The sequence below is a fragment of the Anopheles nili genome, chromosome 2, assembly GCF_943737925.1.
Source record: "Anopheles nili chromosome 2, idAnoNiliSN_F5_01, whole genome shotgun sequence".
Lineage (NCBI taxonomy): Eukaryota > Metazoa > Arthropoda > Insecta > Diptera > Culicidae > Anopheles > Anopheles nili.
The window spans coordinates 43,135,516-43,162,672 of NC_071291.1; the positions used below are offsets into that span (position 1 = coordinate 43,135,516).

General features: G+C 48.4%; 1 protein-coding gene across 1 annotated transcript; it reads left to right on the plus strand.

Moving 5' to 3' along the window:
- The first annotated feature begins 4,293 nt into the window (after positions 1-4,293).
- Positions 4,294-26,567, plus strand: LOC128723575 (protein Skeletor, isoforms B/C). The gene is made up of 11 exons (XM_053817334.1): positions 4,294-4,645; positions 14,098-14,174; positions 14,269-14,420; positions 21,078-21,189; positions 23,506-23,925; positions 24,029-24,049; positions 24,236-24,587; positions 24,668-25,154; positions 25,836-25,966; positions 26,177-26,346; positions 26,412-26,567. The coding sequence occupies exons 1-11, from the start codon at positions 4,294-4,296 to the stop codon at positions 26,565-26,567; spliced, it is 2,430 nt and encodes an 809-aa protein (XP_053673309.1).
- The last annotated feature ends 590 nt before the right edge of the window (positions 26,568-27,157 follow it).

Here is a 27,157-nt window from a genome sequence, read left to right on the forward strand (position 1 = left end):
CTAAGCGGCTGGGTTCTTTTCAATTTTATTTTACGCTCTTAAAATTTATTATAGCATACTAGAAATGAATGTCCTATTAAACAATAGTAATAACGTATAATATTTTCAAAATACTAGCTTAAAGAAAACGCTTATAATTTAGGAGTGTTTTTGGTTGCAAGTCGACGATGATTAACCAGCATAATCATCGTGTAAACGATGCGTGAGTGCTGTCAGCTGCAACTTTTTATCGAGTGCAACTGACAGCACCGGGAGCTTTTAAACGCACTGAATGCATTGCGTGTGGAATTTGTCGTAGATTCCGTGGGTTTAAAATTATAAAAGCCTTTTACTGCTTCTTTCATTTCTTTCATTCTTCTTTCATTTTCAAATTTTCTTTCATTATATAAACTCTTCATAGGAATTTTCAATGATAATATATTGAGGTATATTTTAATGCGGGAATACACAGCCTATCATAAATAACTATTTATCTTCTAACGGTAAACATACTAGTATCGCATTTTCTAGAAAACTTAAAAAGGAGACGATTTGTTTAAATGCAATTAAACTTGCTACCTCAATTGAACAATACAAAGTTTTTATTGGATACAAAAACAAAACGTTATCATATATTTTATAACAGGGTATTGACGAAAATGTTTTTTTCAGGCAGGTTAATTTAACATTTTTAAATTTTTATTCATTAAGCCGTGTACTGCAAATAATGTTTATTAAGCGGGTCCTCAATTGGTACTTCATTTAACGATATATAACCGATCACGATTGGCAGTAATACCTTTAATCGAAGTGATAGAGTATTTCTATCCTGTTTCCGTTATGTAATCCCTGTGTAGGTGATGTTTTTTTAGCGAGGTAACGATTGAATCACAATATCTGGTACAATTTCAAATATGCTTGCATAAGCGTAGGACACCACGTGCGCGCTTGATAAAAACCGATTGCATTACACATTCTACACACGTTGCTATCATTCGTTTTCTCTCTCGCTTCATTTCTCTCGCAACTCTCAACTGACATGCCAGTGCAGTGACTTCAACGATGGCAAGTGCGCGGAACGGTACAAGAACGAATTTCCGCTGATTTGTATAATATTTTTGGAGCTATAAACAAAAACTAATTGCAATGACCGATGCATAATTCCCTATGCCATAAATATTCGCCTGAATATACTAACAGTTTTTAACATTCACAAATAAAAGTTACGGTGAACATTTAAGCAAATGTAACACACTTTATGCGCATGCACCAAATCACACCTGGTTGGAAATATTCGTTCACAAGATTCGTTCAAAGAAATATTCACATATTTCGACACAACTAAATCGCATTCTTATGCTCTTACCACTGTTCACAATTTTAATACTTCTCTTTGCAAACTTCTTACCGGTTTGGCTGCAATCGATTGGATACAAACCGCGAGTCCGTGACAGAAACTCCAAATGGTAACCTTTTCTTCTCCACGTTGACGAAGAGAGAATAGATGAGTCCTGTGGAATGAATAAAAAACAGCCCCCCGACATGCGTAGAGTGAGCAAATTCTCCAGTGCTCTCATCGTGTCATAAAGTTTTTGAATGAAACCATTTTATGAACCCTACTTCCAGCCAGTGCCAGTTAGGCGTTGAAAAAATACGTGATTGATGAACCGAAAAACGTTTGTATGAAAAATTCCCATGCATTTTTCTCTGACTGAGTAACAGCATACCAAAAATGTAAAACCCCTTCGCTCGTGTCTGTCAGATTTACCACTAACTTTCTCTTTAACCGCCCGGTTTGTATCATTTGTTTTTTTTTTCACTTGTGACTTTCCCGTCGAATATCCCAATAATCTCGGGATTTAACAATTAGGGTGTGTAACGAGAGCAAATGGGAGCTTCAGATAACGAGACACGGAAAGGCAGAGAGGGAGAAAAAGCGCATACGTGAAAGAAATATGCTAAAATGCGTTTTTGTCTCGAAAAGTGAGAGCACCGGCCAAGCTGCGTACATTCTCCAACGCATTGCCGAAACGAGCTGCACAAATCAATTAGCGATTAATTTCGCTTTTCGCATGCTCTTACCATTCAGGCTTGCCGGCATTTCTCGTAATCTCGGCACATGTTGTTTGAAATTGTTTCTCAATTACGTTTTCAAATGAACGTAAATAATCGTTTATAGTGGAATTCTATGGTGCCAGGAATTATCGTAGTAAACTACGATTTTCTCAAATTCTGACAGTGCCATGAACTTTCAGCCGATTGTCAAAAAGTTCTTCGCTTGTATGTTGGAAAAATATACAAGGGTTGGAAAAATCGAATCCATGACAGGCTTCCATCAAAACTCACCGTCTAGCCGCTTGACGAGCGCTTTCGAGCCGGGTTCGCTTTAAATTGTGTAAATCACTCCCGCCGCGAGGACACAATTTCGCTCGCGAACTCCAAACGGCTGGTAGCCAATGGCACGAGTATCCTTTTCGCTCGCACACATGCACGCACACGCACCCAAAGCCCCACACAGAAGAACGGGCGAAGAATGGCCGCCAGAACCAGACGGTACTCGCCCTCCTCACAATCCCCCACGCACCACGAACAAGGGCCCTTAGTACGCATGCCCTAACCACACCGACTAGCCCCCCCCCCCCCACCCAAGTGGCAGCTTCCACCCTCGCTTCAGTGGCCGCCCTTTTATTTCTTTTTGTTGCTGATTGCGGACGCGCCATAACCACTTCCGAGTCTACTTTCTCACAACGCACACGTTCCCACGACTAGCTCCCCACTGGCGAGAGAGCGAGAGAAATGAGTGGGGAGAGAAAAAGAGAGAGCGTTTATATGTGTGCCTGCGAGACAGAGCGAGAGAGCTGGTGAGAGAAAGCGAGAGCAGACAACCATGGCTTTCGCTTTCGGTGGCAGACAGAAGGGGAGACCGTCTTTGCTCTGGTACCTTCTCCTCTTGGGTGGTGGGGGACAGTAAGGGGTAGGGGAGGCAAGAGGGATGGCCGACGATAGGTTCGGGTGGCTTGGGGTTTTTTCGCGCACGCGAACATCCGCCACAAAGCGGCAGTCCGAGACGAAAATCCCTGGCGAACGGACGGGCACCAGGTCTCCCACGGTACCGGCTCAAAAGCTCCAAGCAAAACGCGTGCCACCCAACGCTTGGGTTGTGACAGTACACACACACACACACCCACCCACCTCAGAACCCATATTGTCCTGCCCTTCATTCGTGTTCCCCGGCCCGGCCCCCGAAACTCTGCTGCCTTCGATCCGCGTGTGCGTTTTGTGCGTGCGGCCATTTTGTGTGGCCATCAAGTGACCACGAGACGGGGGATGGAAATTTCCCGAAATTTCCACCGGCCGGCCTTGAGCTCCTGATTTGGCTCAACTCAACTCCTGAAGAGCCACTCCTCCTCCCACCGAGTCCGCCCTTACGACGACTTCCGGCGGCAACATTCCGGACCGGATTTTGGTCCGTTTCCGATGCCACAGTGACCACGGACGGCGTGTGAAACGGTATGGATCGGTGAATGCAGCTGTGCACCGGCCACACTACGATGCAGTGGGGCTTTTGAGGCTTTTCGCACCCTTTTTCGGTTCTCACAGCTTTATTTTTTCGCCCCCCCCCCCCCCCAACCAACCATTTAGTTTGACTTTTGTTTGATTTTGTTTTTTTTTTCCTTCGTTCGCGTACCAAAGTGTCAGTGTAACGCACATCCTAGCAGGCTGGTTGAGTGTAAATTTTCCCGCAACACCGTGTGTACGTGCGTGCGTGTGTGTGTCCACCTGCAGCAAGTGGAAAATGATGCTGTGATAGAGTGCACCGACGGTGGGCGGGTGATGTAGTAATCACGACCGTTCTGGAACAGTTCTGGAAGTTCAAACAAAAGCCCCAAAGCAACAACAACAACAACAACAACAAAAAACCACCCATCGTCCTTCTTCGTGGTCATAATACAGTGAAACAAAGCGCGTCCACAAAGCGATACAAGAAAGTGCTGCAAAAATTGAGACGTTTAGTTTTTCTTTCGTTTTTTTTTTCCGGCACCTCCCGTTTTTTTTTCTTCTTTCCCGCACCCCTCTGACAACACGCAGCACTGCAATTAGCGCCCCCAAACGTAGTCCCGCGAAGCCTAAGTGTACGCATAAAAGGGCCGCCATTACAAGCGCGCGCGCCTGTGTCATGTGCCACTGACCGCCATTTTGGAAAAGTGCAAACGCGGTGCGTGAGCGTAACGCTCGGCAGAGGTTCGTCCCCACCCCACGCCCATCTCCACCTCAAAAAACCCCACCAAAATCCGTGTGTGGGTGGTCGCCATGATGGTGGATCCTTGGGCGAGTGATTGTGACGTGAGCGGTGGTGGAGACGTCGAGAGTCGCACGGAGCAGGAGCTCCCGTGTGAAAGGACTCCCTGTCCGGTGTCCACGAGGAACGGCGGACCGGTCGAGGAGGAGGAGGAGGAGGAGGAGAAGGAGAAGGAGCAGGAAGAGTGGTGGGAGCCGGAGGTGGTGTCGAAGGAGCCGAGGGAACACACTCGCAACCGGACGGAGGATGCCCGCAGGGTGTTGATGGGCAGGACGAAGACCGGACATTGGCCATGGTCAGGGTCACGTGCCAGGGATGCTTCGCTTCTAGCAGGACTTGTTCTGTTGCTGCTGCAGACCGTCAAAGGTAAGTCGGAAGCTGGCGCCTCATGCCAGTACGCAGGATCTTCACGAAGTCTTCACGGGTCAAGATGTCCTTGCAAGCCATCGGCTTTAAAAGAAGCTGCTAGTGCACGGACACTTGAGGTGTGTGGAGTTGTACTTTTTCCAGTTCTCGAGTTCTTTGCTCTCGACGCGTTGATGTAACAGGTTGAATGTTTATAAAGAGCTGGCTCTGAAGCCCTGCAGTAGAGTACTCTGAAGTCGTCCTAACGAGTCAGGAGACCTAAACGCTAAAGAGGGAAAAACGAGCATTCTTCCACCGACCGTTTTATTGTCTCGCATGGTATCGGTTACGCATGGAAACCACGCTTCAAGGACACGATCGTCAGTCTTGCGTAATTTTATTGAGTCAAAAAAAAACAACTCACGCTGGTTTTGTTCTTCCGTGCCCATCGTACGATCATTGTCTGGATCACACGAGTGTAGCGAAAAATTCCCAGACCTTCACTCGCGCCAGACAAACAACAGCGAAAGAACAACAACAAGCTGCAATTATGCTGCCCACCTAAGACCCTAAGACCCCTAAGAGGGTTCGGAGAGGTTGACGCTTGATAGAGTTTTAATGTGCGATTCGGTGGCGTATTAATCAAGCTCGAGCAGCTCCAGCCGATGGGAGCACAAACTGAGACAATGGGTCACCAACCATAGACCGTATCCTGACGTAACGACGTTTCCATTCGTCGAGAAACGGTCAAGGCTGCTTGTCTGGTTTAGAGTATGGTCTGTTTTTGCATAGAATGGGCACCCTTCGGTTGGATAACCAGGGCGAGATTAGCACATAAACCCTAGAAGGAATTTATTACGCCCATTGGGGGGGTTTCGAGCACGTTTTGCGACTTTAAGTGATCGTAAACTTTTTAATACCAAACCACAAAACCCTATCGACGTGTGAAGGCGTTCCCGACGGGCAGCTTCACGAGCGTTTACACATCGTCCCGAATCCCCTGTGAACGAGCGAAAGGAAAGCGGGTTTGTTGAAGTACGTTGTCAAAGTTTATGACACTCTTGTTTGGCTAAGCCAACGCTGTAGTGAGGTCCTGATTTTTAGCCAATGATCTCCTCGGGAGAGGGCTCGGTATGAGTATGATCTGGTTGTTTATGCGTGCTTTCGGTACGCTTGAGAGCTGTTCAAATTGATCTAGCGTCAAATTAATCATTGCACTGTGTGCCCTGAATTCCTGCGTATGTCCTTCCCGCAAAGTCACGTTCCATTCTCCCCTTGCCTTGAGTAAAACCCCACCAGGTGGCAGATGTTTCCTACAATGACGCAACATCGTCCGCTATTCTATTCCATCCATTCCCACTCAATGGCACCAATGGAAGCTGCTTCATGGTTGATTTTTCTGTGCCCACCTCCACTTGGCTGTTCCTTTCACTTTTTTCCACAGCCTTGTCGCGTCACCTTGGTTTGCTTTGCAATCGTGATGATGAGCACGCCGTTGGTGTCCCATCAGCCATTTGTGAGCACAAATTACTGCGTATCATCACAACACGCCGGAAAAAAAAATCCGGTTCCGTGCCGAATTTAAGCTCATCAAGAAGCAAATCTTTTAGTGGTGGCACCATCACAACCGATCGTAAGATCTCGCCTTTCTTGTGTCTCGAAGTCTCAAAGCAACGAAGCGTAAGCGTCAGATAACGTCCCCCTGCTAGCTTCTCAACTCGCAAGCGTGCCTTGAGCGTGAACCCCAAATAGGGCACGATCGGAACGCAAACACGTTTTCTTTCGCTCTTCACTCCCTGGTTCACCTGGTGATTGCGAAACTCCATGACGTAAGGCACCGCAAGGGGTCTGCGACTTCACATCTATGGTCGCAGTTGTTCTACCACAGCACGCCTATCTTTGACTCCTTCCCGAGCGGTGCTTTCGTTGCCCTTTTCTTTCTGCGACAGTGTGCCCCTCCTTCGCCAGCTAATTGCAAACCACAACAAAACCTGCCGGTGAAAGTAAGCACCGAAGGCGTGACGCGAATGGAAAGTATGTCGATCAACCCGTGCCCTCAACAGGCACAGGGTGCGTTCATTCGACGGCTCTTTCGATGGCTCCAGCTTGTGCGGCTTACCGGAACTCGCAGTGGTGCACATTTATCGCGAAAGGGGCACTTAACTTGCGGAACGTGTCGACCGAACGTTGCGTAATGGGCGCCCTTTTTCAACCTTTACGGGCCGCTGCGGGCGGTAGCTTTAAAGCTTCTGCGCACCTGGGTTTGGTTCGATTTTTCGACCGTTATGGGTGCAACCTTTTTGACCTACGAAGGTGCTCCCTTCGAGATAGCGGGCGATCGAGTTGTTCGGTGATGGAGGCAAACCTAGGGGGGTTTCGACATTTGCTCCGGACTCGCTTTTTTGGAGGCACTGAGGCGTCGGTTTGAGGTGCTCGATTTATGGACACGCTGATGCTGTGATGGGTGAGAGTTTGTTTCGGTCATTGATACCTCTGAATTAAGCTCCAGGTGCCCTGAATTAGGTTGAACAAAGGCACATTTTGTTTTCGGTTCACGGTACATGACGTAATGCACGTCAAAAATGGCATTTTTGGATTTCCTATAAGGATGGAAATACAAACTGGGAGTAGAGAAAAGGGTTAATGTTGAATTTAGACAGTACTTATCGTTCTCGACTCGATTTGGGGAGCTCGATAGCCGAAGCGTTAGCGTGCAGCACTACACACATGATAGTATCGGGTTCGAATCTCGACTGAGATTCCTCCAAACGCAGGATTGAATATCAAGCTACGTGAAATTCTAAGTTACAGAAAACCTTAGCTTAGCTTAGCAAAGTAGGCCTTGACCGTACACCGATTGTCGAACCATTTTAACACTACGGACGGACGGACGAGTCCTCCCTTCATCAATGGAGTACAATTTTCTTTGCTTCTTCACTGGTTCGATAACTGTATGTTTGCTATGTGCGGAAAACCCCATTTTTGTCTACAGAAAGCCCCATGGAATAATTTCAACGAAAAATTAGACGTATGACAAAATGTATCAAACCTAATGATCTTTGCCTCGCGCATGGAAAACATCTCTTAAGCCTTGCAAAGGACCCTTCCAAGGACTCGCTAACAAGCGAGCCGCCAAATATTCAGCTTTTCTGGGGAATAAGGACCAATGCAACACCAAAAAAAAAAACATCAATCACCACCCAAACAGCGCGAACGCCAGTCGACTGTTATCATTTCCCGTCCGTTAATTGGCTACACCCAGCGACCGGGCGTCGATTTGTTCGGCATAAAGCGTACATAATTAACAGATCATAGTATCCTCACCCACTCCCACTGCTGGTGGCAATCGTAAAACCGTTGTTCCCACTTTCACGAGTGAAACTGGGCAAACCACACGCGGGTGAGGGTGGCAACTTTTTACGAGGCCCTTCCCGGGGCGAGATTTTTCCAACCGGGCGTTTCCCGTTCACCGTTGGCGGGGTTTGCTGATAAGACTTTTATAATAACCATATCGATGGTAACCATAACTTGCAGTGGGGTTGGCCCTAAGGGCTAAGGACTCGAGAACCGTTGCCATAGGGAACCGTCGACAGTCGCACCGAACTACGGGCACCCGACACGTGTTGATCGCAAAATTAAGTCATAAATCATAAGGACGCCCGAATGCCCTTCTGCGGGCCACGGTAGGGGTGTTAAGGGCGGTACCGTAGCAAATTGGAACATATACTGGTGTGGTTTAATGGCTTGGTATTTTCGTGGGGGGGTTGTACTTTTGAAGGGCTGTTGAGAGAAAGAGAGAGATGGTGAGATGAATGCCGTATAAATTTACAAGCGCTCACGGCAACCGAATCCTTGGCTGTCGCATTGAGCTATCAGAGTGTTATGGCAGCGGATTTTTTTTTTAAATTGGTCTCATTTGGTGCGATTTCCAATCGAATGAATACTCCCGTTTGAAAGCGATTATGAGCGCAAATGATGTGCGCTAGAGTGCTTGCGTAAATAAATTCTACGAAGCTTCCAAGTTGTGCGTATAAATAACAGACAATGTTCGTGGGTTTTCGAATGCAACGCGTGAAGTGCAACAAATGAAGACCGCAAAGCTGAATATATGCTACAGGTATTAAAGAGCCCTTCCGAGCAATCCATTCGACGAGTGACGAACAATTCAACATCGGCTTCATCACTCACACACAACCACATACAGCTGTACCATCGCAAATCCCAGCATGAATTTTCACTCTCAATCCACCGCTTTAGGACGACTTTCGAGAGCCCGCTTTAACAATATTTGTCTCCATCTCGGTGCACCAAACAGACACAATGGCTCCACTCCTTAGCGTGTGTGTGTGGAAGTAGGCATACGGCTTAGCAAGGATTCGCTCGATCCTTACAGTCCCCATGGAAATGCGCCTTACCATTTGTGATTGTGCAGGTGTAAAACTGCACGGCGGGACACCAGGACACTCCGGGACTCTGGGACTTTTTGCCCAACAAACAAACACACACCAGCTCAGGATGAAAATGTGGCAGCATCCGACCCAAGGATGAAGGATGCAACACCGGCTCAGATGGTGTGCGGACTCATCTGTTCCCCGGGGGGGGGTATATTTTTCCCGAGGACACCACCGTGAAGCGAATCAAGCGGAAAAGTGTATCCCATAATGAGGACATCGTAATCGGGGTTGGTTCCGCGGGGCCGCATGTGTAGAAGGATTGCAGAGAGAGAGAGTCACAAAAGTGGAAGTTCGCTTTGTGCAGGTGCATTATGCGAAATGTCGACGTATGGCGCACTGGAGGAAAGAGCACAATGACTTATTTGTCAGCAATTATTTACGAAGTTTCTCAAGGACTACAGCACCGCTATAAGGGTGTGGGTAGGTTGTTTTCACACAGGAAAATATCAATACAAAAAATGCACTGTGTATTTTCCCCATAGACGTTTTTGATTTATCGAGATTGTAATTTTTAGATTGTCCATAGACACTCTCCCTACCACAGGCGTATCTTTGGGGCCATTTTGAATGCCATTTTGGTTCCAGCATTGAAAGCATCTCACTCCAACTCCAACTCACCGTGCCGGATGGAGGTAAAGATTGTATCGGATTCGGAATCGGAACGCAGCAAAATAGAAGCAATCCGACCCGCAACCCGAAGGCAAATCCCTGTCAACGGCCCTGCGCCCTTTATTACCGTGTCCTTAGGCGAGCGTGCGCGTGTGCAGGCACACACACACACACACACCCACACCCATAGACTCCCGAAAAAAAGGGGGACAGAAACGCCAGAGATTATGCCCGATAATAATCTACCCATTACTGTGTTGCCGGCCGGAAAAGAAGTTCATTAAACATTATTAGTTCGGTTTGCGGCGTTCGGTCGCACGTCATATTTCTACCGCTTTTTTTTCGTTTTCTTCGTTTCTCTCTTCCCGACTTTTGCAGGCCGAAAGGGAGAAACCGCGCACTAGGGAACCGGGAAAACCTCCCCCAGTGTGCCGGTGTATCCTTTCGGTTCCGATCGAAGGGAAAGATTCACCCTTCGCGGGTTCTTTATATCGCAAAAATAATGATCCCAACACTTGCGAACGCTGGAGGGAGACATCAAACGGTGGCATTCGCGTGCTCTTTCTCGCTTGCCTTGCCAACGATCACCGGGGGTCCGCCAGCGTGCCCGGAAAAGTGGCAAAATTTCATTTTCCGCTTGTCACAAATAAGTGAGAGAGGCAACAAAGAAAAAAATACGCTTCACTCCTGGGTGATGATCCGCATATCGGGCGCTAGTGTTGGAGGTTGCGTGTGACCAACTGACTGTGCTGTGGCTTCTTGGCGGATGTTGGCACCTTTAAGACTGCACCGGGTGCATTTTTCCACGACTCACCCAATTGTTCCCCGACTCCACGCGAAACGCAACAAAATCGATGAAATACTACACCACCATCCACCAGGCGGCCGTTGACGTTTATCAGACATCTCTCGAGTGGTTCCGAGGCCGTGCCGCCCAACCGAAGTCAAGTTTATTGATTTATCCGATTTTCCATTATGCGCTCCCGGGCGCGGGATCACGGCATTGCTTGTCCTTTTACCGGCGCCGGAGCTCTTGAGCGAGAGCGAGAGAGAGAAGTCCCCCGGGTAGAGGGATGCTTGACCTGCTGGACCCTGCTGGTCGGGGAAGCAATTGGAATCGTATCGATTGTAGGGCAAATATTTGAACTCATTCAATAACTGTCATCTGCACGGAACTGGGCTCCCCGGAGGATGGGGTGACGCACCTAGAACGGGCAGGTTCGCTTTAAACGAGCCGCCTTTCGTATTAGATACTGCCGCACGTTTCCCAGGACAACAGACGCTCGCATTAATCAGCGTTCTCCGGCGGGTTCGAGTGTTGTCTGAGACCGCGCAGATGCTGATCTAATTTCTATCTCTCCTATCGCCGGTTGACGAACGTAATAGGATTTCGGTACGGTCGGTCGTTTCGACTTCGGATCTTCTGAAACGTACCCACGATACCCGTGGAAAACCGACACACGCTAAAAGGAGGCCCGGCTCATAATTCGATGAAAGCACGAGACAAAAGGTGCCCGGAGATCCGGCACGGGGCCAATAATGCATGACGGCAGCGTTGAGGGCGATAGGAAAGCCGGATTAATCCTGCTCCTGCACGCGCGAAAAACCACCCCAACGAACGCGCATTCACGATTCGCAACCTCATAATCGGCCGAATCATTCGGCGTCCCGGTCCCTGTATCCGCGGCGGCTTACCGGTGGTTTTGGTGGGCAGGAAAGACGCACGAACGCGCCTGGAAAGATAACGTGGAACGCGCTGAAGCGAGAGAGAGATAGACGTTTGTCTCGTTTTTCGTAGCCACCTTGGATTTTCCTCAACAACAAACAGATCTACCATTGCATGCGTGACTCGTTAAGAACGGTGCGTTTGGGTTTCAAGAGAACATTTCAGCAACTACGACACACATCCTTGAAGATGTCCTTTGGCTGTTACTTTTGTGCACACTAATTTGAATCATTTTGGGCGCTTTCCATCAAAAGCCCGTCGAGCCCGATCGATGCTGGTGGTTTTAATGGAATCGATAACGATGAAAAACTCCTCGTATCCTTCCTGCTTCGGGCCAATCCGGTTGATCGTTTTTCCACACAAAAAAAAATGGAGCTTAGTCCTCATCCGAAACGGTCACCGAAATCGAATTCGTCCGTTCGTTTGATGAACCTTCGAACGGTCAATTAGACGGTAAACGCAACCCCCGGATCGTTTTGGTCTTCACTCAAACCGTACACCTTCAATCGATCGACGTGCGGCACGCAAACCAAGCATCAACCGGAAGTACATTAAAACATGGTGGTGACATGAAGAAAACGCAAGTAACGAATCAGCACAAAAGTGAACGCGTTACATCCTGGCTTGTGGGACGTAATAAAACGCACCGCACACTATCCTTCGCACGCACGGCCACACGTCCAATGGTTCGCTTGCATTGGTGCCGTTTAATGGCACACGTCCTTCGCTTTTGCTCCTCGAAACGGTGTGCGAAATGTAAAATTCATTCCCAACCAGCCAGCCAGCCAGCCAGCCAGCCAGCAAGGATAACGGGCGCACAAGCTGTTATCCTCGCGTCCGTACGGTGGCATCGATTTTCCTTGGGGGTTTTCCACCAGTTTTCCACCGGCGATGGTGGTGGAGAAAAAAGAAAAAGAAAAAGGAAACCCCATTCACCAGCCAGCCCGTTTAATATCGTTAAAAGTCTTTTGTTCCCGGTTACCACGCCATTACGCTCGAGTGCGGAACCGGTGTTTGTTGTCGGTGGCGCGTTCCCTTCGGTTTCGTTTTTCCCCTTTTGTAATTCTTTCCCGTGCATTTTTTCCTTTTCTGCCCCCGTGTTGGTGGATAAATAAATGTCCCATCACATCGTCGTCCTTGTCAGCATTAATTATCCAATCGCAGTCGGACGCTTCGCTGGCCGTCGACAGGTTTCATTTCCTTTGGTGGCGCGGTTTTCCCGGTCGCGTTTTCTTGGTCCCGTGGCTTCCGTTTTCCTTTCCCGAGGTGTCCACAAGGAGAGAGAGAGAGAGTGTGCGATTGATTCTTTTTTCTGCCCATCCATCGGCTTCGATCGACGAAACTCACCGTTCGTCGTGAGCGATGCTTCAAAGCTGAAGCCCACGAAGGTTTGTTTGCTTAGCTTTAATATTGCTCGCTTAAGCCACCCTCGAAGGGGGAAGGCAAATTTCCCGCCAGTGAAGATGCAATCTCGGATTGGTGCTTGGATTCCCGCTGTCCGGAACGGGCCCTTTTCCCGCTGTTTTTCCGATGCGCACGATGTATCTCTTTTTTTCCACCCCGACCGACCCATTCGTTTTCTACGGAACCGTAAGCCGTTGTCCCCGGAGGCTAACGGGTCCAGTTTTTCCCGACGGCGGTGGTGGCTTCCGGTGTCCCTTCCGTGATGGGAGAGTATTGCGAGGATGTTGACACAGTGTGTACGAACCTGATCCGCGTGGCGCGCCGCCGTGGGGTGTTGCTGTTGAAGCAAAACAAAGCTAAAAACCGAACCCCTAAACAGAAAGGGTGCCCGGGGATTTGTGATCTAGATGCGCGGGTGTTTAGGTAGCGTTTTACAGCTTGTTCTACTACCGGCCGGGAATGTGGCGGAACCAGTGGTAGCTGGTAGAATGAGATGTCGCTTGCACGAAGCTGGTGCGTTTGCATTTCAGATTGGGCATGATTCCACGAAAGATGCTGAAAACGACGATTAAGTGGCGGCACGTTTTTTCTTGCCTCTATCTATAAGCGATAATAGATTCCCTTTAAGGCCTATATACATTTTTTACAGCTTTAGAAATCAATTATAATGCATAATAGGTGGCCAATATCATTTTGTGATCGTATAATACCATACATTGATTACAACATTCATGTTCCTTAAAGTAAACTCGTGGTACATTTTCGTAAGGGTTAGGACGAAGATTTACTTTAAGGTGATACGGATGAATGGAATTAATCATCGTAATGGAGTCCGAAAAAAAGCCAGAACCAATCGGTTTTTAGCAATCTAAGCGCTTCTTTTGAGGTTGTTCTGATGAATTCAATGTGTTGATTTAAAAGCATGCTGGCTTTGCAAAAGGACAACGTGTTGTTCTATGAAAGACGTATTGAAGCCATGAAAGCCATCCATTCTACATTTGCAAGTATTCAACGCACTGTTGGGGCTACAAAATTTGTGTTGATTGACTTTGGTATTTTGGCTGAACAATGCAGCACACAAATGGACGATAGGAAGTGCGTTGTTACCGACCATCACTGCATTTAGTAAGCGAACGAATTTACGCATCATAAACCTATTAGTCCCATCCCAGCATTTCGCTCCGCATAATCAGATTAATTTTCATCACCACTCATCACCGATCAGTATCCATAACGAAATCATACAACGTCCTCTTTTCTTCGCTTCTCTTCCATTGCAGTTGACTGTCGAGCACCGAAGGAACCGTACTATGGTCGCGATATCGGAAAACTGACGACCTTCGCCCATGGTATCAAGGTACGGTGTAATGTCCCTTCTGCTAGGGATGCGATCTGTTCAATGCTGCCCAGCTAATGAGGTCCTTTTTTTTTCGTTCGTCCGATCGTGTTAGGGTCACGTGTTTGCTGTGGACGAATCGACACTGTTCGTCAAAGGATTCGCGTACGATGGTAACGCACCGGACGCGTTCTTTTGGGTTGGCAACTCGGCCCGCCCGAGCCCGGAAGGATACATCATCCCGTACCCGGAGGAGTACAGCGGACGGTACGTATTCATCTGTCTGCAGGATCTTAAAGTGCTTAAAGTGTGTCACACTTGTACGTCCAATACGTGACGTCTTAATTTGAGCTCTTTGGGAGCAAGAAAAGGAAAAAAAATACAAACGCCTCAACCACTCATCGTCGCAAGCCACGCGACTCGTACGCAACAGGACGTGGCCGGAAGTGCTACGCATAAAATTCACATAAATTTTTATTTCCCTCCCACCCATCGGCACAGGCTCTGGGTGGAGCCCGTTCCGGCGGGAGGAGTCACAAAATAAATGAACTTCCCGCAAAACCAGGCCACCAGGAAGAATGAGGGTGCCTTCGGAAGGCGAACTTCCCATCCTGCCAGAACCGAAAGGATCAACACCACGAGTGTGCAACCCCTCACTCGGAAACGTGCCGGAAGCGGACGATAATAGTCCTGCATCCTATCTAATCTATTTTTATTTAGGGGCTTTGCGCCAGACTCTTCCGAGTGCGTCCCCTTTCGCTTGGTTCCGCTGCCCAACCACCGGGAGCAGGAATTTGAACCATTTACCAGAGATTAAGCACCGTAATGGTGCCACACCAACCATTTCGTCACGTTTCCAGCGCGCGCATTCCGAGACCACGGCGTGAGAGTGTGCTTCTCGGGTCGTCGCTCTCTGTCGCTCAGATTAGCACCGGCACGGGAAGAAGCGATGTGCGAAAATTAAATATTCAACAAATGATCGGTACGCTTTATAAGTTAATTAAATTACACCGAGCGCTGGCTGCAATCGAGCACAATTTATCGCCATTTGGTTGGGCGCGATTATAGCCTCCCGGGGGTGGCTTTTTTTTGTCTCCTCTAGAGTTGCATTTTCTTCCCAGCCTCATCGCTGGGTGTGTGTGTGTGTGTAAGTCGTCTTTTGGCAACAAAGAAGCGGTAAGAATAAAAGAAGAAGAAAGCAGAAACTCGCCCCCATTTTGTCTCTACTCTTAACGCGAGATGTCAACGTCTGCGGATGAGCTGTGAATGGAACTCGGGGTGCGATTGCGATGTCACCAGCAATTACCCACACCACCACCATAACCACCGGCCTAGGGGTGTCGGCCTTTTTGGTCGGTATGTCACGGACAATTATTATGCATTTCCTAGCGGCGCTCAGCCGTGCCAAACCCACCGCGTCTGGTTAACGAGCAGGCATTCATACGAAGCCCTTGCCAGGTGCCAGGTCGTCCTTCTGGCTGAGCTCATCGTGAAGGACACGTTTTCGTGGTGTGGGATGGTCGACAGAATGGGAGTTTGCTGGCTGTCGCACTTGAGCGTTTAATTGAAATGGATTATGATTGAACAGGACGACGTCGCCATCGGAGGGTCTCTTGCATATATGAGTTGAGTTCGTCGGCGGTGGTTTTTGACGTGCTTTAAAAAATGTGTGTTTTCCCGCGTGTCTAAGAAAATTGCGAACCACACTGGCGGCCAGTTTTCACTGAAAGCGATCACAATCAACACTTACAATCGCCAACGTGCTAACGCAAATGCATATCAATCATAGGCGTGTCAATTAAGCGTAGAATTCGCCTGCGCCCACGAGTGCTTCTCTCTCTCGCTCTCTCTCTCACACACACACACTCACTTTCGTCTGAAGGGAATAATCTTTCCCTCTCGGGGAAAGCGGCCGATTTTCCATTTAGATTTGCACCGAGCGATACCGCTCGCAGGGATTATCGATAACGTAATGCGCGGAAACTGTGAACCCTTTTTGAGCGTTTTTCCGAGAAACGCTCCTCAACGCTTTGATGGTTCGCTTAATTGATTAATTTTACTTTTATGTTTCCCTTTTTTGTTTTGATTCTGCGCACGGACGTACACGGTGGGCTAAAATCGCATTGAAACAATCTAAGTTAATAGTAGAAAATGGCGCCACTGCGTGTGATAAGTGTACAAAAATGTGAGCTTAATCCAACACTCCTGTCTTTATTATCGCACACTAATGTCGAGGTATTAGAATCATCGACGTTGGGTTTTTTTTCTTTCCTTTATTGCCCTACTGATGGAATAAAAACCATAATCGTGCTTCTGAAGAACATGAACCCTTAAGAAGTGGCTCCTTATCGCGGGGATTTTCGAACAAGCTGTCTCTAAATCCAACAAGCGCAATCGGCGTCAGCACGGCAATGGTCTGATTTACCCTCTACACAACAGCCAGCTAGGAGTTGCTTGGGAGTTGCTCAAGTGCCACCCGAAGTCAGCTCGATTTCATCCTCACCTCGGCATTCGTCTTCCCGATTCGGCTTTCGAAACACGCATCCTCGGCACCCGCGTGATAAGTGATTACGCGTAAAAAGGATTTGTTTTATCGATCGGACATAACGAGCCGGGCGCGTTTTGGGAGGGCGACTCACTCCGCAACTCACAAATCCCCAGCACCGGAACACCTTCCGCGTAAATCGAAACAATATTCCCCTTCTCTGATTGGATTGATGCCGGTGTTGGTTGGTGGGTGGTTCGGGCACAATTTCCATCGCCCTGCCCTGTACCAGCAGTGAGGGATGACGCAGGCTTTCGAGCAGGGGGGATGAAGTGTTTCCTTCTTCTTTTTCTTCTTTTTTCGCTCACTCGCCTGCACTTTGTTTTGTGGAGTAGCACCAGCAAATGCAATAACCAATTCGACCATATGCTCGGGTGAACGTAACGGCGAACGAATGCCATATTTTCGAAATTTCCACCGTTTTTCACACACCAAAAGCAAAACGAGGCTCCGAGTGCGGGTCGTAAATTCAGCCAAGTCCCATCGACAATTCTGGGCGCGTTGGGTAAGCCACAAGATTAAAAACGTGCTGGTGGTGCATATTAACGAGAACCGACGCGCCTTCGCCCAAACGTGACCAAGCAGCGCGTGACCGATTAGGTGCGTTGTGAAAGAAAAAGGCCTTTTAAAAATCGTACAACTTCATTACCGCGCGCGAAACTCGAGCCACCGTACGGAGGTTGGCCAGAAAATTGTACGGCTCCCGTCAACGTTCAACGCAACGACGCAACAGATACAGAGGATGGCTTTGGCTTGGGAGAGAAAAACTTCCATCCACTCAACCGAACCGAAAACACGCATGAACGTGCTCTTTTTTGGTGCGCTTGGTAGCCACGCGTGGCTGATAAATATGCACTTTCCACCCGCTATCGTGAGACGCCTGTCCTGGCGCCTGCCAGGAATCGGGCACGATATTTCGGAGGTGGGATTTTCCATCGTCCCAAACTCGCGCCATGCCGTAGTGTGGGTGGAAGCTTCTACGTGTTCGCATTTCGCGCCAACGGTTATTGAAACGCCTAATGCACTTCATTGTTGACGCCACGTGGCGGGTTCGTAATGAAAATTCATTTTAAATTATTATTGCCCCGTCCCTCCGTCCTCGGTCCCCGAACGGCCGACTTCCGGTGCCGAACGGGGCCGGAAGTGCCTTCAGGAGGGTGTCGGTGCGTCCCATTTTTTGGCACGTTTTTGGCCGCCATGAAAAGGACTCGCACGTGGGGGGATGCATTGGTCACGGGGACGATACCACTGGGGGTGTGGAAAATGTACACTCACCCACCCACCACCCACCACCGATCTATTGACGAAATGGGCCGGCAGGAAATTGGAATCTCTCGTTATTGGGTTTCCGAGGGTCGGTGGGTCGTTCGCAGGTTGGGCTTTAATGTACCTCGCTGGCGCCTTCGACACATCATTAATAATTGTGGCCAACCTGGAGGACGAGAAGGAGAAGGAGATGGTTCGATCGAAGGCATTTGAACGGCTTCGATCCGTGGCACGGACATCACGGGCAAAAGGATTCCCGGATGCGACGTGGGCCGGAAAGTAATGGCTTAGGATCAAACGGTAATGGATGGCAGTCATTTTTTGTTCTGTTCCTTCACCCGTCAGTATGTGCGCGACATGTTGGGAAAATAACACAACCTTGCGGTCCACGTGCGGTGAGATTGACGAGTCACCCTGTGGCAAGCGTATTTTTTTTGCCTTTGCCAGTAAAGTGCCGTTTCGTTCGATTGCGTGATTCGTAATGGCCACAACAGATAGCAAAGGTGGATTAATTGCTCTCTTGATTTTTTTTCTTGCTACATTTTTTAAATTTTAATGCGTTTGGTAATAGCGGTCATAAATTACTGGCCGCTGTTCATACGTACCATACGTTTTATCAAGCAATCAATCATGCGAGCACTATAATTAGATCAAGTTGTATAAATTGAAGGATACAGCTATTATACTTTGTAATCGATGTTTCCCCAATGGTAAGGCACATTTTACACAGACCTTGTAAATCGCATTATCGCTCATGTAAGTTGTACGTTTCAATTCCAACAGATGCTTTAAAGATTTGAATCAATAGAGCACTGATGCCCGTTGCAACTTCATTATTTGAATTTCCCTTGACAGGCAAACAGACGGCCATGAAACGCCTTTCATTCGGCATATTCATGTTCTACCTTTACATAGCTTGAAGCAACTACCACAGCAACCCCGTGCACCAAAAGCGTGCTTGTATCCTTGCTCCGTTACATCGTCCTTGTTTGCGACACGAATCGAGCCCAAAAATGAGTTATTTGCTACTCGCTTGCTGCATCCGAACCCGTACACGAGATCGATCTGGCTCCGGCAAATATTAAAACATAAATGTGTAACAAGGCACCCCACATCTATTTATCGCGCAAACAAAGCGCACACGCATCGCTCGGGTTTTCACGGTTATCAGTACACAGTTTGCCAATCATTTTACGTTCATCAAATTACGCCTGCCCGGAACTCGCTGGCACACGATGGCACCTACGCTTCTTTCAGCATTATCAACCCCTGTCTGCTCTTCAATTCTCCATGCCAACCACCACCCCGGTCCGAGTGAAAACGTTTGTGCTGTTGAAAATCCGCAACCGTCAGCATATGAATTCATCAAAGCATATTACCCATGGAAAATACAATAAAAACCCGGGACGCTACCGCATTCGCTTGCCTTATCCCCTTACCCCGGGGGCAAGGATAACGAACAGATTGCCGGGAAATCTACCGCACCGAGAAATCCACGAGCTCTCAGCGCCCGAGTGCCGTGATTCTTTCGCGTTCGACTGACCGAAGAAAGAAGCACCCTCGCTCGTTTTGTTCGAGCTCTCGCGCCAAGTGGCTTAAGGACGCCCGGTCGGAAAAGCGGAACATGCGTGCGAAACCATTGTCCTGGCGCACGTCCGTGCCCGGTGGCTTACCCTATGAATACAAACACCCATTCTCGCTCTCTCGTACTCCATTTTTCCCCCTTTTTATCCATTACTCCTTCTGGAGCCACCGGATTCGGAGTGGTTTTTCTTTTTTTTCGTGCAACGATGCTACCGAAACCTCAAAACCGAAACCATCCCTTGCGTTGGAAGTTGAAAATTTGAAAAACCCTGGGTTGGGAAAGGCCGCGGGCATTTGTGGCACTTTATACGTCGCCTAACGGACGCTCGGTTCGTCGTAATCGGTGACGTGAAAAAATAAACCCTTTTCTGTGCTGGTTCACTCCTCGCGCTGGCCGTGCAATAAAACGAGGAAAACTCGTGCGGGCGGATTGCACGAGAGCAAACTTTTCCACCCACTTCGGGTGTTGGTAGGACGGTGGCAGGACACAGAACGAAACGTTGTCCTTAAACGAACAGCGAACGGAACAGTATGGTGCTGGTTTTCTGACCCAAAGTCCCGGTTCCAGACCGGAACGTGTGATCTGACTCCACGAACAGGGAATGGAAAAACCTCAACAACCAAAGATGAAACAAAAAAACATGGCAAGAAAGAAAACCGTCGCTGGCCACGCTTTTACACACGTCGGCAGAAAATTTTTGTTCCCCACCACAACCGGGTGCGGGTGGAAAGTGTGGAAAGTAATGATTCGTTTTTCTTCCCACTCCCAACCTGCAGGTCCCCTCGCTTATGGTTTCGATCTCCCGCTCGGGGCCACCCCAGTAATTCGGTCGGCACGGCAATCTGCACGGGAAACAAGCATAACGAATTATATATCTAAGATTACACCTCATTAAATAATGATCGATTAAGGGCGAACGCGACACCGGATGGGGGGGTTGGGTTGGGTGGGAAGAGCGAAACAAAACGAGAGAGAGAGAGAGAATGAGAGTGAGGAAAAGTGCAGGAAACGCGACACTGGCTGTGAGGACACAACGCGGGGGAATTTTGTATCGGTTTTCATAAACGTTCCCAGTTCGCTGTGTGTAATCTGACCCGATCGAAGAGGAATCGGATCCGGCAACGATCAACAGCGAATCGGCGGGGAAGAGTAACAAAAACAACAACAACATGGAAATGAAACCCCTAGGTGTAGGGGGATGAAAATCCGATTTCCGAAACATTGGAAAGCGATTCGCCCGTTCACGCTCGTTTGGTTTGATGGACCTCGCGCTCATCAGCATAAAAAATGTTGAGAAATGTGCATAAACAGCCACGCTGATAAGACTCACTGGAGACAAGTGCGAAGGTCCTTGTGAAGGTCCTTCGCGCCTCACTGCCACTTGAGACGTACACCTTTTAAGGCGGTTGCGACTTTTCGCTCGTGAGAAATTAAATCTATGTTTGACCGTCGCCTCTCAAAAAGACACATTTGGGTGAGATGAAAGCCTCCACACTATTGTTCACACGCATGTCCTTCTTACTTTCAGGGAACCACCGGTGCTGCAGCAGCATAACAACACGGACATCATCCTGAAGCTGCCGATGGGCAAGCGTATTCGCGACATTCGATGGCTGTCGGTTTGGTGTCGCCGGTTTACGGTAAGTTTTGGCATGAATTAACTACTGCAAACGAAGCACGGGTATTGGAGCCTGTTTGAAGCCGATGCCATCGATCAAACAGCGGACGACCATTGTGGGCGGAAACCTGACTGTGAAGGGATTTTGTGGTGTATCAAAGGGAAACGGTGGTGTGCTGGAAATGCCACTAATAGGCTTGACACACGCGTTAAGCTTTGGCTTTGGAATTTCCAGAGGCTCCAGAGGTTTATGGCTTTTCATGCTTTTGAAGCGATATAATTATTTGCAACCTACAGGTATTTCGAATCAATGTTCCGGAAAAATATGTTTCAATGAATTGTCGAATTGCTGTAGGTGGCTAATTACTTTCACGAAAAGAAGGTCAGTAGTAAAATGATTGCTACTCTTCTGCGTCACTGCATGTCGTTGTGGTGCATGCAGAATGGAGATATATTCTACGAGCAGTTACTTAATGAGTATATTTAGTTCGATTTGAAACTGCGAAAGCCGATATGCAATTCAAATTTTGTGTTACGTGTAATGGATATCCAAATTGTTTTATTCAAAATTTTTCCAACAAACTTGAATATGTTGCTTATCACATACCCCTTTGGTTAGAATTCTCTTCATCTTTCACATACGAATAAAACATCCATCAGCCCCAAAAAATTATCGGTTTTCACAATTAAGCTCAGCTTCCTAGAACCATTATGGCAATCCCCGTCGGCTAAATCCGGTCACGAAAATACAGCAATACCAAAATGATTTCATCATTCACAATCGAAAGCTGAATCTTCTTTATACGTATTTATTATGTTCCTAAAACAGCTAGAGCAAAATTATTACCACAAGAGTTTTTAAACGCTTCTTTTTTTGTGAATTCATTTCGTGTGTTGAGCAATGTTGCGAAATTGCTACAACTGTCTCACTTTACTTTGATGATATCACAAACGGCAACATCAGCATTGCCTTTTTTTGCTCACTCTACCGGCGGTTATTTTAAGATCAAAAATAGCACATACATCCGATTCACCTGAATTTCCCGTGCGCTCATACATTTAAACACGACGTCACCAAACCAACTGAAATAAGCTCCGTTTTTTTGTATCCCGGAAAAATCCCATTCACAACGACGGGCGCATTTTTAAGGCACACGTAGGTTTGCTTTGATGTGCATCTAAGCAATGCCTTAAATTGCGTCGTTTTCCCAGCAAAGAAGCCCACACCTGGTCCGAGACTTCGATGTTCGCATCTCGATGGCTTTGGTCTCATCCAGTGATTCTTGCCTTCGTCACCATGACACCCATGTCCTTGCTTGCTCGATTCGTTCATTCAAACGACGCACTTTCGCCCTCGCCGGATGACGCCACCCGAGTGGGCCGCACAATCCCCTTTTCATCTCGATGGGGGTGGTGCAGATTGATAAATTCACGATAAACGCACGTTTTGGGGGAAGGAAAAGGATGCTCGAGTGCGCCTGCGTCGGCAAACGAGCCGGAGCCTTTCCCAGTGCACACCTTTGGCCGCCATGACGGATAGCACCCGTTACCATCGTTACCTCGAGCGCCTGCCTTCTTAAAGGACGAACGTGTTTCCCGTCAGACGCGCACGCACACGCACGCAATGATTCCCTGCCCAGTTGGCTGTGACAATGACGAAACAGCCAAGGGCTGACTCAGCTGGTGCCTCTTTTTCCCGCGTTTTCCACTTACCGTAATGAATTTGAGGTGCTGCGTGGAAATCGCGCGAGATTTTTCGTTCGCCAATCGATACGGGGAACTTTTGCCCGTATCACCTGGTTATAAGCTATTTGAGCCACAATAAATAGCAATCAGGAATAAAATGAGTCTGATAATTTGCAACACACATCATAAGGGCAACGTGTTTTCGATGGTCATTCTCTGGAGACTGAACTAACTTCATGAGACATTCTTCCCGAAGCTTCTTCTCTAGCTATAATCTCAGTTCAACAGTTTCTGCGTATTAAGTCATTTAAAAGCAAATTGCGAAAACGACGAGTCTTTAAATATTCAAACGCTTCCAGTCTATAATTTGGCCCATAGCAACGAACTGCTCGTCCCCTCTCAATACTATGCACATTTTCGGCAAGGATCTCATTAGAATCGAGTGGCCAATGCAATTATAATTGGCACCATCCGACAACGCCCGCCACCCTAAAAATTCACTCCAATAAACGTCAGCAGCACGCACCCGGATCCACTTTCAACCGGTCTCAAGTGGCGCTTTGTCAGCGCCAGTGGCTGTTTTTCTCATTTCCATCAACCGAATTTTCTCCCCCACTCACATCTCGCTTGCTCCCAATTCTCCCTCCAACAGGTCGATTTTGGAGAAATCTTCATCCCACCCGGACTGGACGTCCCGAAACCGCGTGTCCTGCCAGAATTCAAGCGACTGGCGCACGGATTGCGCTCGAGCAACATCAGCATCCTGGATGCGAAGACATTCTACATCCCGAACCTGCACTATGACGGAGCCGGCCCAGATGCGTACTTCTGGGTTGGCAACGGTTCCGAGCCCAACATCATGGGCACGAAGGTTCCGAATGAGATCGGTTCGCTGGAACCATTGCGCGGGTACCAGGGTGAGGACATCGAGATTCAGCTTCCAGGCAACCTGACCGTGTACGACATCGACTGGTTGACGGTTTGGTGCGTCGAGTACCGGCAAAACTTCGGGCACGTCTACATCCCGAAGGACCTCGATGTACCGCCGGCTCTCGGTCAAACAAAGATAGCGGTAGGTTGTGATCCAAAACGGAAAGGACATCAGATCCACCCGATCAATCGAGCGGCATTTAACGTTTGCTCCTTTTTCTTCTCTCTAACTTATTCATAACAAGCCGCCCTGGTGGTACAAGCCGGTAAATGAGCATTGCTTTTTAACAAGAAAATACATTTTGCTTTCATTTACATTTCGACCTCATACGCCTAGTTGTGTTCTCGTGCGGCGTCTTCGACTAGTTTTCTTCATTTCGTTTGCCCTGCACTCGACTGCATTACTGACAATTGGTTTTTCTTTTCCTTCCTGTCGCAACGAACTGTTCCAGACGACGACAACGATGTCCACAGTGATTACGCAACCCACGGGCAAACCGACCAACGTCAACTGTAAGGAGCTGCTCCGTGGTAAGCTTAACGTCATGTGGGAGGTTAACGGCGACTACATCGTGATCGAGCTGATTGGACGCATCCGGGAGGATCAGTACATGGCGTTTGGGATCTCCGGCAGTCACGGTCACCCGCAGATGGTTGGTGCTGATGTTGTGGTGGCGTTCTACGATCGACGTCAACGTCGATTCCGAGCTGAGGACTATTATATGTCCGCGTTGGCTCAGTGTGATGGCAAGCAGGGTGTCTGCCCAGACGAACGCATCGGTGGCAAGAACGATGTCGAGATTCGTAAGTTTGAGCTGCTTCCAGAGTCCTCTAGCATGTCTTGATTGTAAGGATCACACCCTTACATCTCTGCCCATTTCCAGTGTCCGGTGATCGTAGCCATGGTGTGACGAAGATCAAATACCGGCGACTTCTGCAGACGAACGAAGCCGTTAATGACCGAGCTTACCCGCTGGACCGGCAGGTTTCGGTGATTGCCGCCATAGGACCGCTTAATTCACGGGATGAAGCCAACGCACACACGCACACGGGCATGGAGGTGACGGTGGACGATGTGCAGATTGATTTCGCGTCCAAGAATGACCACACCTGTACGGATGCGTTGGACACCTTCCGTGAGGAGAACGCACCGGATGGGTGGCCATCGCGTACGATCCTGGGCGAGAGGACGATTACGGCCCGGATTGGACCGACCGGAAGCGTACGTGGATATACGGCCGTCACAGGTACCTCGTCGTGGGGCATTGCTTGGTACATGAACGATCTGCTCATCCCGGAGATTTATGTCGAGCGAGGACAAACGTACACATTCATCGTCGAGGGTGGCGATAATACGGCCCAACCTGCCAAGTAAGTGTGGGAGAAAGTTCTTGTAGAAATTTCTGCTGAAGTCCTTCGAGATGTCGGAATTGGAAGATATTCGAAAGCCTGTCTTTTAACTGCCATCAATAGGATGTCCCGTTGCACAGAGGCATACCGAATTGCTTAACCTAGTAATTCTTTGAAGCTCATCATTTTTTCATGGGAGCCATATCTTCTCGTGGAATCTTTCAGCCTAATGTTCCATTCATCCTTATTAACAAAGTGGCATCATGCCCTTCGGTATTGCCTTTAAACAACATTCCACTAGCATGATGCGCTTCATTTCATCAACATGGAATGCTCACTCAATTTGGAAGTCCCCGACGAACGTCTAGGCGTCTCAACAGGGCGTGTCTCTCCGACCACTTCCAACCGATACCAAAAAAGGACATTTATTCTTCTCGCACTTCCGCTAACGCTTTCATCTCAGCTTCCCGGCTCGAGTTGCGAAATCGTAAATAGATTGCAGCTTTTCTCGAACATAGAAAAGGAACGACGAGATGAAACGAATATAAGTTTGAATGAAGTTTGAAAGTAACATTTTTCCCACCATGGTTGCAACCATGGCATGAATGTCTCAATTCCCGAAATCCCGGTGGCTGTGGATCTCATTTGCAAACCATCTTTCGCTCGTCGGCTAAACTTTCGCTCGTCCATTCTTCACCACAGATACCATCCGCTGTACATCACCAGCTCGAACGAAGGAGGCTATGGGCAGCTGACGGATGAGAAGAAACGACGCGAAACCGTGTACGCCGGCGTTATGTACGATTCCAATGGTTTCGCGTATCCAACCGGCGGTAAGTTGATCCTTCGTTTGCTTTCTCGTGGTGTGTGGGTTTTGAGAAACGGCAACTGTCAAACGTAGCGAGCGCCCTCTAGTGTTCGGTTTCATCCACTCGTGGTGAAAGTGTTGGGGAAACCACAGAAACTGTGATGCTCTCGAACCCACATGGACAACACTTGCATCTGAATGCATTTTCATTTCGTTTTCTCACTCTAACCCGCAGCCGGGCGTTACTGCGAGTGGAAGCACAAAACCATCGATCGGTCGAAGGAAATCGCCACATTCGAGGAGTACAAGAAAACGCTCGAACTAATCTGCGACGATCCGAACGGTCAACCGGCTTACCTTAACTGGACGGTCGTCGATGAGACACCCGATCTCGTGTACTATCAGGTAAGTTTGTGTCTCTCAGAGTGAACCGGTCACATTTTAACCATCCAAAAACCTCTCTCCACCAGTGCTTCACCCATCGCAACCTGGGTTGGAAGATTCACGTCGTCAATCCGGGTGAAACTAGTAAGATCAGCGGATCGCATGGTTTGTACGGGTTGGGTTCGGCTGCGCTGTGTGCGGTTCTGTTGGCACTGGTCATGCTGCTGCCGAGAGGTTTCTGATAGTTTAGCGCACGATTTGGCCAACCAGCGCGTCTATGACGAGCGGACGCATCGACCGGTGCCACTAGGTTAGGGTAAGCGGCCAAACCAGATCGACTGACCGTGCGGATGTTTTGTCATGTCCTGCAGCCGTTCGTGCTGTGGTGAAGTTATGGGCTCGCAAAACCCGCGATAAAAAAAGGGACACCGTATGCGCCCCGGAGTTGCGATCGGAATTTGTTTGGTCGCCACACACACACACAGGATTAGTTTTGTCCGTCTCATTTTCCCATGTGCAACGTCGTATTGGTTCACTCGGTGCCGTATCTGCTACGCGGCTGGGAGGAAATTAATGTCTCTATCCGTCCACAACATCGTAACTGCTCAGAACTCAGAAGTACTAAACGCACACCAAGCGCATTGTGTTGCCTCCGCTGCCGGAAACAAAACAAAAAAAAAACAAAAAGGAAAATAGTCCGCAACATCCGGCGCACCGGTGTCGGTTAGTTGGCCGTTAACTTCATCTAGCACGAACCTGGCTCTTAGGGGTGACATTTTCGCGGTCAGATCGTCTTGGCGGGCCTTTTTTTTAGGTAGACAAGCACTTACAG

What these genes read in the sequence shown, in the direction of transcription:
- LOC128723575 (XM_053817334.1), top strand. Translation starts at nt 4,294, where the DNA reads ATGGTGGATCCTTGGGCGAGTGATTGTGACGTGAGCGGTGGTGGAGAC. An exon ending in CCGGAGGAGTACAGCGGACG is followed by an intron (nt 14,421 to 21,077) that starts GTACGTATTCAT and finishes TCTTACTTTCAG; the next exon opens with GGAACCACCGGTGCTGCAGC. An exon ending in AATACGGCCCAACCTGCCAA is followed by an intron (nt 25,155 to 25,835) that starts GTAAGTGTGGGA and finishes TCTTCACCACAG; the next exon opens with ATACCATCCGCTGTACATCA.